This window comes from Desmodus rotundus, chromosome 2 (genome assembly GCF_022682495.2).
Source record: "Desmodus rotundus isolate HL8 chromosome 2, HLdesRot8A.1, whole genome shotgun sequence".
In the NCBI taxonomy this organism is placed as follows: domain Eukaryota; kingdom Metazoa; phylum Chordata; class Mammalia; order Chiroptera; family Phyllostomidae; genus Desmodus; species Desmodus rotundus.
In genome coordinates, this window is record NC_071388.1 from 24,115,671 (window position 1) to 24,126,185 (window position 10,515).

Below are 10,515 nucleotides of genomic sequence, written 5' to 3' on the forward strand. Positions count from 1 at the left end.
ATTTGTATAGCACCCTGTAACAGCTTTGGAAGTGATTGCATCATTCGCAGACTAAATCAGTGTATATTCTTACTAGCTTTCTAGAAAAATGTTTGATTATGAGCATTGGTTTCAGTGCAAATCCTGGCTGAGCCATGTGACAGCTGTTACCGAATTTGGCAAGTTACCTTCTCTTAGCCTGAGGTTTCTCATCTGCACAGTGGTGGTAAAAATAGTCCCTATTTCATCAGTTCGTGCTACAGAACAAGTACGACAGCCCATACAAAGTGCTGGGTACAAATCTGGCACAGAAATGTTTTGTTATTTGGCATCCACTTGATTAAACTCGTACCTGGTCCCTGAACCTTCATGGATGACCAGCTTGTCTGTGAGCTGGCCCTCAGAGCAGTCCTGTCCGGTGGAACCTGGAGCTGTCGCCACGCGCGCTGTCTGCGCCGTCCTGTACAGCAGCCGTCCTGTACAATTCTCCGCATTGGGCTGTTAGCTACTTGAAAGGGGACTAGTGCCCCTGAGGAACTGCACTGTAAATTTTATTTAACTTGAGTTAATTTAAATGTAAATATCAGTGCTTACTAATTGCCATATAGACAGCACAGACCTAGAGTATGATGCATAGATGTTATATTTTTTTCAGATTGAAAACAATTTAAAATGTCTCAGAAACTCATGCATAACTGGCAGTATGTCGGTGAACCGCAGTTTTGGAATCCCTTCAGTAATTCTGTGGTGACCTGGCAAGTTGTTTCTCTTCTGCTTGCCTTCTCTTTGTTGTGCTGTTTCATCCCTCCCAGGAAAATTAACCTTTCAGCATTTTGTTCTTCCCAGCCCATCCTGAAGCTCTTGACTACTGGAAGATTACTTAAAGGGATTTCATCAGGCACAACATTCACACTTAGGCTCTTTATGAAATAGCCTAAATGGCAAAATGAAAATGACTGAATTTAAGTCATTCAAATAGACACATATACAGACACAGTTCAGTGTTTACTTCAAATCACTAATGGCAACATAAATAGAACAGATGAAGCATTTTACATACATATTAAGCATATGTAAATAGGCTACTATTTCATTGAAAGAAACATTTCATGAGTATCTGCAAGACATTTCTTCCTTTAAAATGAAACTTCCTCAAGACCAGCTCCTTTCAAAGTTGTCTGTGAATAACTGCAGATAAATGGACATGAATGAGAGTGTGTTCCCACACCCATATCCAGGGTGGTTTGGAAGAAGTAGATACCAATTTTGGTAGGAGACGCTACGTAGGCTCTTTCATAAGATGCTACTTAGGTCTCTTCTTCCTGAAACTCCCTTTTTTTGTATGGCATCACTCCATAATGTCCAAGTCGTAAAATCACGTAGCAACTGTCTGAATAAATTAACTGCAGATCTCCCATTTTCAAATAACTGTCCTCAGTTGTAGAGGTTTAATGAGAGGACACTCTCCCGGGAAAAGGAGGCATTCCAAAAGAAATGGGGACGCTCTCTGGAATGTAGGCTACTGGAATGAGAATCTTAGACTGTCTTTTTTTTTTTTTTAAATTAAAAATTACTTCTACTTTTCTACTTGGGAAATAAATTCAGAATTGGCAGGATTGAGGCCATGGATTATTTTGGTGGTGTACCCCACCCTCACCTCTTAGTATGAACAGAAAGGAGAGAATTCCTTTTAAAATAAATCCTGCAATAAGATTTTATGGCAAGGCCATTATATTCAAAGAAAACATAAAAATGGTGAAATGTGGTTTTTTCATTTAAATCAGTAGGAGTGATCTCATTTTGGTAATTACATAACGCTATGTTGATTTTTTTTTTCTCCTAAATTACTTTCAGGTTTGAGTTTACACATAAAAAACAGTCGGGTGGTGCGGGCCAGTTTGGAAAAGTGATAGGTGTCCTAGAGCCTCTGGACCCAGAGAACTACACGAAGCTGGAGTTTTCAGACGAAACTTTCGGGTCAAATGTTCCAAAGCAATTTGTGCCTTCTGTAGAAAAGGTAAAAAAAATATATTTATTGCACTTTGCAAAATCAAAAAGTGTATTAGGTAGTGTCAAATCATATTTCTATCACATTGTCTTCCTTGGTTCATTTTAATTACAGTGCTGCTGCTTTATGTAATTGTTAAGCTTTCCATCCGATTGTGAATTCTCAATTCAGTAAGTTCAAGAGCTGTAAATATATGGTATGACAATGAAGGGAAATCATTCTGTTACTTAATCGTGGTTATTTCTCTTGGTAAGTCACTAAAAGTTATCTATTTCTCTTAATAAATTGAAACTACCCCATTGCTTGTGATCAGCAATGGAATTTGTTGCAGTCCTTAGGGTTTGTGAAGGTTTTAGGCGACTGCTGTGGTAGAATGGTCATTGACTCAGAACCCCCACACCTGGGTGCTGCCATCAAGTCCGTGCCTGGTTTCTGTGCGCTGTGGTCACCCACAGTGCGCAGAGCCAGCTTCTTTGTCTGTGAGGTGAGAGTGAAGGACTCAAACTGGAGCCCCTCACACAACTGAAGGTCACAGAAGACTGACTTTCTTTGGGAATTGTGACGTGCTTTGCACATGGAAGTGGTTAGTGCATTGTTTGCTTTCTAGGTCACTGGCTTTAGGACTGCTGTAAACTTTTAATAACTGTCTGTTTTTATAGGTTGAGAAAACTATTCAGTTTTTCTTAACTTTTTAACTTACAAATCTTTATTAACAGTTAATAATTTTAATTTAATTGGTGATAGCGTTTTTTGTGATTGGTGTATTTTATTAATTATACTTTATTTCAAGACAGTATTTTGTCAGTAGCTTTTGTTCTCCAAGACTGATGTAGCTGAGTGGGGGCATAGGTGTTTTTAGCAGACGCTGTTTACAGTTTCGAAATATCAGAGCTGTGCTGTGTGTCAGTCATGTGATTGTTTTGCCAAGAAAAATTAACTTGAATTGTAGGAGCTCTACAAATACATGTTAAGTGACTGAATGAAAAAGAGCTGCAAACTTACCAAATTGTACTCTTTCAATATGTAGTTTATTGTATATCATTTATACCTCAATGAAGCTGCTTTTTTAAAAAATTTTATTGTTTTTCAATTACAGTTGTATGCCTTTTCTCCCCATCCCTCCAACCCACCCCAGCTGAACCCTCCCCCTTGATTTTGTCCATGTGTCCTTTATAGTAGTTCCTGTAATCCCCTCTCCTCACTGTCCCCTCCCCACTCCCCCCGACTATTGTTAGATTGTTCTTAACTTCAATGTCTCTGGTTATATTTTGTTTCCTTTTTTTCTTCTGTTGATTTTGTTCCAGTTAAAGGTGAGATCATATGGTTTTGTCCCTCACCATCTGGCTTATTTCACTTAGCATAACGCTCTCCAGTTTCATCCATGCTGTTGCAAAGGGTATAAGCTCCTTCTTTCTCTCACACGACTACACTCCAGGAAGACAAACAACCCAATTAAAAAATGGGCAAAGGACTTGAACAGACACTTCTCCAAGGAAAACATACAGAGGGCCCAGAGACATATGAAAAGATGCTCAGCGTCAGTAGCCATCAGAGAGATGCAAATTAAAGCCACAATGAGGTACCATCTCACACGAGTTAGAGTGGCCAACATAAACAAATCCACAAACAAATGTTGGAGAGGACGCGGAAAAGAGGGAACCCTAGCGCACTGTTGGTGGGAATGCAGACTGGTGAGGCCACTGTGGAAAACAGTATGGAATTTCCTCAGGAAACTAAAAATGGAACTGCCCTTTGACCCAGCAATTCTGCTGCTGGGATTATACCCTAAGAACCCTGAAACACCAATCCAAAAGAACCTGTGCACCCCAATGTTCATAGCAGCACAATTTACAATAGCCAAGTACTGGAAGCAACCTAAGTGCCCATCAGCAAACGAGTGGATCCAAAAACTATGGTATATTTACACAATGAAGCTGTTTTTTAAAAGAAGAATTGCATCTGGAAAAATGACCTCTTCATTTTGGCTTTCTGACGCTACAGCTGCAGGTGGGGAAAGCTGTGGCCGGTGTGTCGTAGGAGCTCAAGACACAGCTGTTCAATAAACGCCCGTTCTGCTGGGGGTTTTCTTTTTGGGAGTCCTTTCCCATTTCCTCCCTGTAAAATGAAGGTGGTGCTGTCTCTCGTGGGTCGAGAGTGTTACCCAATTCCCGCAGGTGAGGTTTTGAGAAGGTGATTGTTACCACTCTCAGCATCGCTTTGAAACCAGCTCACACCTTTAACCACTATGCTTTTCCAAGGGGATTACTCATCTAAATGCCACAGGAATTAAATAGTAGGCTGTTCAACTTTTAAAACTTTTTTTGAGTGAACTATAGCAAACACAAAAATGTTAAACTTCTGAATACTGAAATGTTTGGGGGTCCTGGGTAATGCATCTGCAAGTCAAAGCCACTCACCCCAGAAGTGGTGTTCATTCATTAACAGGGGTTTCTGGATGCCTGCGAGAAGGGCCCTCTGTCTGGTCACAAACTCTCTGGGCTCCGGTTCGTCCTGCAAGATGGAGCGCATCACATGGTGGACTCCAATGAAATCTCTTTCATCCGCGCAGGAGAAGGTGCTCTCAAACAAGGTATGCTGGGTCCTGGTGCTCGCCGATGCCAGTGACCATTTTCCCTGTGCTGTTTTGGTCTTCCCTTCCAGAGCACTGGGCGGCGCCCCAGGGACCGTGGCTCGTCCTGGGCCAGTGTTCATGGAGTCCAAGTGGGGACAGAGGACTCAGTTCTCTTTCAACATTAACTATGGTCATTCTGGTTTTTGTGATTTGTTCACATGTCAGGAAACCCGTAAATTTATAAATAATTTTTTTCATTTAGGACATTGAAGGCTTTTAGGCAATTTGAGAATGGCAAAGTATTTTGAAAGAATTTAGTAAACCATAGTCACAGTGTAGACTTCTTGCTAAACTGCTAAAATTGTCAACCTTTCTCACACAATAATATGCATACTAAAAACCCGTATGAAACAGAGCCCTAAGCAATTGCAAATACATCTGATGCATTGCTTCCAAGAGAGGAAGCAAATGACAGTGCAACAGTTTGACGTCAGGGTTATGTGACAAAAGAACTTCAAAGTTGTGTCCTGAAGCCAGAAAGCTCATTCCCTCTGTCACCTTTTCCATGTCTGTTCTGTGGCCATTTGTAAGTATCTTTAGTGATGTCTGTGAGCATCTTTAGGAAAGTTATATCATGATTCACAAAACATTTCAGAAATGTTTTCAACATTTCATTTCAAAATGGACAGTAGAAAGTTAGATTAATCGACACATTTTCTAAGCATTCTGTAAATCAGGATTTTATAGATTCTGAATGAATTTTGGACTTTCTGTTGTTTTTGGTCTGTTTGCATCTGTGATCAGGTGGGGCAGTGGTTGGAAAAGGTTGCTCGTAACTTAACCAGTTTGCTGTGCTAATTCCTTATTTTACTGAAACTAACGGGAGACATTAGTACTTTCTGCTTTTGTTTCTTGGCTGTGAAAGAGAGAGAGAATTCTCCATTTTCTTTATGCCAGCTGTGTATTAAAAATGCAGTTGAGTCCTGGCCAGGTGGCGCAGTGGTTGGAGCATGTCCTGTACACCAGAAGGCTGCAGGTTCGGTCCCCAGTTGAGGCGCATACCGGAGGCGGCCAATGGATGTTTCTCTCTCACATTGATGTTTCTCTTTCTCTCTCTCACTCTCTCTCTCCACCCCTTCGATCTTTAAAATCAATAAACATATTTAAAAATGCTGTTGAAATATATGATCTAGAAATCCTGTCACAATCTGAAGATGATGTTAATAGGAAAAGGGGGAAATAAAGTCAGGAAGAAAATAAGACTTTATTAGGCATGATTGAGATTAAAACACCTGCCCCTTTTCCTCTAAGTGTTTACCACTGTTGTCTTAAACTGACACATTACTTGTAATCACTTTATGTTGTTTTCAACTTTATTGGAATGTAATTGACAAAACTGTAAGATATTTAAAGTTTACAATGTGATGATTTGGTAAATGGATACATAGTGATACTTTTTAAAAGTATAGTCAAAACAAATTAGAAATTACCAGTAGTTCAATGCTAGTTCTCCAGTGGAAATTGGTAGCTTTCCTGGAGGTTGAGGTTACAGAAAATTGGTATGGTTATCAATTAACAAAGAGCCTCATTTTTTTTCATTGTTCCTATATGAAATGTAAATAAATATAGATGTATCTGCTTATAATATACACATATGCATCCATGAGAAAAATCTGTATATCTATGAATATTAACTAAACAGTTCAGTATGTACCATTTAATTTTTAATTATGTAAGTCTATAAATATTATTAAGTATGATTAATTGCCTATTGGGTGTGCAAAGGAAAAGCACTAGATGATAATTGAATTGAGAAGTTTGGGGGATTTTTTTTTTGTCAGATAAACAAGTGCAAATAAGCAGAGTGCTAGCATGGAAAATGAATTATTTTGCTGTTTCTTCATCTAATTCTTATTTTTCCATGAACAAAAGACAGAAATATGAAGAGTAAAGAAGGTTTTTGCCAGGCTTAGTAAGAAAATCACCTTTAAGCACACTGAATCTCCACTGAATGTCATATGAGAATTTTAGGGTGAAAATATTGATAAATGAGCTTAGTGTTAAAAGAGCTTATACTTATCATTCTCTGATACCAAAATTGGAAGAAAAATAGTTTATGTTCCCGTGTATTTTTTTTTCTTTTTTAATCCTCACCTGAGGATATGTTTATTGATTTTAGAGAGAGGAGAAGGGGAAGAGGGAGAGGGTGTTGGAGAAAAACATCCATTAGTTGCCTCTAGTATGTGCCCTGACCAGGGATTGAACCTGCAACCTTTTTGGTATATAGGACGATGCTTCAACCAATAGGGCCACCTAGCGAGGACCCCAGTTTTTCATTTAGAAAAATGAAAACTGAAACTGTTTTCAGTCACTATTTAAACTCTGACTATAGACTAATCAGTGATGTAACCAAAATGTGAAATTGAATGTTATGGGCATGTTTCATCTTATGGATGTGACCTTGCCATCATTTCCTATGGCCAAATTCTAGAAAGAACACTATGCGTGGTCTCCCAGAAACATTGAACTTGTAGCCACTCTGTAAGGGAAATAAAGGCCAACCAGAGTCATGGTAAGCTCGTTTAAGTCAACAGGGCTGCCTTTTAAATCTCCTGGCCAATTACTTGCCAGGCTTTGAGTTTAAATACTGGCTCTGCTGCTTCATACTTACTGCATGGGAATGGGCAAGGCATTGGGACCTTTTTGTTTTTTTAAGATTTTATTTATATATATTTGTATTTTTAGAGAAAGGGGAAGGGAGGGAGAAAGAGGGAGAGAAACATCAATGTGTTGTTGGCCTCTCATGCACCCCCTACTGGGGACCTGGCCCGCAACCCAGGTGGGAATTGAACTGGCAACCCCTTGATTCGCAGGCCTGATGCCTTTTTTTTTTTTTTTAAGATTTTAATTGTTATTTATTTATTTTTTTGAGAGGAGAAGGGAGGGAGAAAGAGCAGGAGGGAAATATCGATGTGAGAGAGAAACATCGATTGTTTGCTTCTTATGTGCCCCAACCAAGCACCAAACCTGCAACCTAGGCACGTGCCCTGACTGGGAATCAAACCAGTGACTTTCGCTTTGCAGGACAACGCCCAACCAACTCAGCCACACCCGGTCAGGGCCGATGTCTGTAATTTTTAAGTGAAGAAACTTAAGGCATGGACAGATTGTGTTTACTAAAAGGCATGTAACTTATTAGAGGCAGAGTAGAAACTAGAAACTTGGTATTCCTAATTCTCAGGCAGATGTTGGAATTGTTCAGCCTAGAAAAGGAAAGACGGATCTCAGACATGACTTGATCATTGTCTCCAAGTCTGTGAAGGGTACCCTTCTCCCCGCTCGCGCCTGTGATAGAAGTTGTTTCTGTACAGTTAAAAATAGTTGCCTGCCAGGGACCAACAAGAAAGAATTTTCAGAGAGAAAGAATAAGTTAACTCTCAACTGCGTAATTTAAATGGTAAAGGACTTGACTGAATGTGATTTTAAGACCGCTTATATTTTATCCTCTGCAGCTTAATGATTTTTAAGTATAAAATGACAGTAATGGAAATACTAAAACTAAGTTTTGTCTTTTTGAAATTTCCATTTAGAAGAGTGACTGTTATTGCTACAGAAAAAAAGAGTCCAGATTAGATGTTTTAACCTCATCACTTCAGTGTGTACCTTTGGGAGAATACCTTCTGTCTCCCTTTTGTATATCTGGATAGAAAAGTGTTTCAGTTTGTTTAGAGATTAATAAACTAATATATGTATATTTTTTAAATCCAGCCTTGGCAAATGCAACATTATGTATTCTTGAACCCATTATGTCGGTGGAAGTTATGGCCCCAAATGAATTTCAGGGAGCAGTGATTGCAGGGATTAACCGGCGCCACGGGGTGATCACAGGGCAGGATGGAATCGAGGACTATTTCACACTGTACGCAGAGGTGAGTGCTGTCGGTCACGGCCAGTCTCACTTTCATTAACCGCAGCCGGAAATTAGAGCTAGCTTTTGTTCTGGGAGCTTGTGAAGCAAACTGACACGTTTCCGTGGCTATTTGGGTGTTGAATTTGTGGCTTATAGACATGTGACAATTTCTGTAATTTACTGTTAGAGCAACTCTTAAGTGCAGAAGCTAAAAATAAGATTCATCTTATGTAGGCCTTTGTGAATATGTCATTTTCTTAGATATTTAGTTATTTTTCTCATTACAGCTGTATCATGTCATCTCTAATTTATTGGGATAATATTTCATTTTCTTACCTGTACCTTACTTGACTTAAATCTCTTGGGAGAAAGTATGTTACTACATTCTGTAAGGCTTCCTAGAAGACACTGCTGTCAGCAAATCATTAAGGTGTCCAAGGAAAGTTGTGTTAACATCCCCACAGAAGAAACACTCCTGAATGCTGAACATGGCTGGAGAGGGGGGTAGGGGAGAGCAGGACAGGCCATCAGCGAGGTCTGCTCTGTGAAATGGGAACATTTGGTTTCCAGTTGTGACTGCCAAAGGAAGTTATTTTCAAATAGGATTTCTACTTGCAGTAAAATAAAAATATGTTTCTCTTTGGCTTCTAGTTCTTTTAAACCAAGAGTTGTTAGTAGAAACCTAACTCTAAAGGAATTAAATGGCTAAGGCTTCTCTGTGTTTTTCTCACACAGTTTTCAGTAAGCAGTGCTAAAATGTCTCCTGTGTGTGTTTCCAGGTCCCTCTAAATGACATGTTCGGTTATTCCACTGAACTTAGGTCATGCACAGAGGTAAGCCAGTGCTTAAGTTCTACTTCAGTCTCCTCGAAGAGGTTGTACTACAACATGATCAAATTTGTGAAATCTTGTTTTTGCATGATTTTCCTTGATAGTTATGTTTTTTTAAATCTCTGCTTTTTTTTCTTTCTTTTTTAAAAATTCCCAGGGGAAGGGAGAATACACAATGGAGTACTGCAGGTACCATCCATGCTCGCCGTCCACACAAGAGGACCTCATCAATAAGTATTTGGAAGCTACGGGTCAGCTTCCTGTGAAAAAAGGAAAAGCCAAGAACTGACTTTCCTCACTTACATGGACTAACTTGAACTAGATCTGCAGGGTTTAGATACCTTAATGGCTTCCAGTGGAATGAATTCAGGCAGGAACAAGAAATTTTGGAAGCCCTTTCTATTTTATTCAGAAGCTCCTATCATGTCAAAGTTAATTCGATGTATATCTCTGTTGACGGCTTTTATAGTTCACTGAAAAGCCTCAAATAAAATGTGATTATTACTGAAATATGTGTAATATTTATTTTAAGGGGGAAGAGATATATTAGTTACACTCCTAAGCTTAGAATGTGCATAACCTTCCTTTCCAAATTTTTAGTAGTTCTTTTCTTTTTTTAAATATATTTATTGATTATGCTATTACAGTTGTCCCATTTCCCCCCTTTCACTCCACTCCATCCTGCCCACCCCCTCCCTTCCACATTCCCCCCCTATAGTTCATGTCCATGGGTCATACTTATAAGTTCTTTGGCTTCTACATTTCCTATACTATTCTTACCCTCCCCCTGTCTATTTTCCACCTATCATCTATGCTACTTATTCTCTGTACCTTTCTCCCCCCTCCCCTTCCCACTCCCCTGTTGATAGCCCTCCATGTGATCTCCATTTCTGTGGTTCTGTTCCTGTTCTAGTTGTTTGCTTAGTTTGCCTTTGTTTTTGTTTTAGGTGTGGTGGTTAATAACTGTGAGTTTTCTGTCATTTTTACTGTTCATCTTTTTTATCTTCTTTTTCTTAGATAAATCCCTTTAACATTTCATATAATAAGGGCTTGGTGATGATGAACTCCTTTAACTTGACCTTATCTGAGAAGCACTTTATCTTCCTTTCCATTCTAAATGACAGCTTTGCTGGATACAGTAATCTTGGATGTAGGCCCTTGCCTTTCATGACTTGGAATACTTCTTGCCAGCCCCTTCTTGCTTGTAAGGTCTCTT

General features: G+C 39.3%; 1 protein-coding gene across 1 annotated transcript in view; it reads left to right on the forward strand.

The window, feature by feature from the left end:
• GFM1 (G elongation factor mitochondrial 1) overlaps positions 1–9,809 on the forward strand; it is a 38,696-nt gene extending 28,887 nt beyond the window's left edge. The window contains exons 14-18 of the mRNA XM_024563070.4: positions 1,834–1,996; positions 4,433–4,577; positions 8,328–8,488; positions 9,249–9,302; positions 9,457–9,809. Of these exons, the coding sequence (XP_024418838.2) occupies positions 1,834–1,996; positions 4,433–4,577; positions 8,328–8,488; positions 9,249–9,302; positions 9,457–9,588 (655 nt within the window). The 3' untranslated portion in view covers positions 9,589–9,809. The remainder of the gene's footprint in view (positions 1–1,833; positions 1,997–4,432; positions 4,578–8,327; positions 8,489–9,248; positions 9,303–9,456) is intronic.
• Positions 9,810–10,515: the final 706 nt, after the last annotated feature.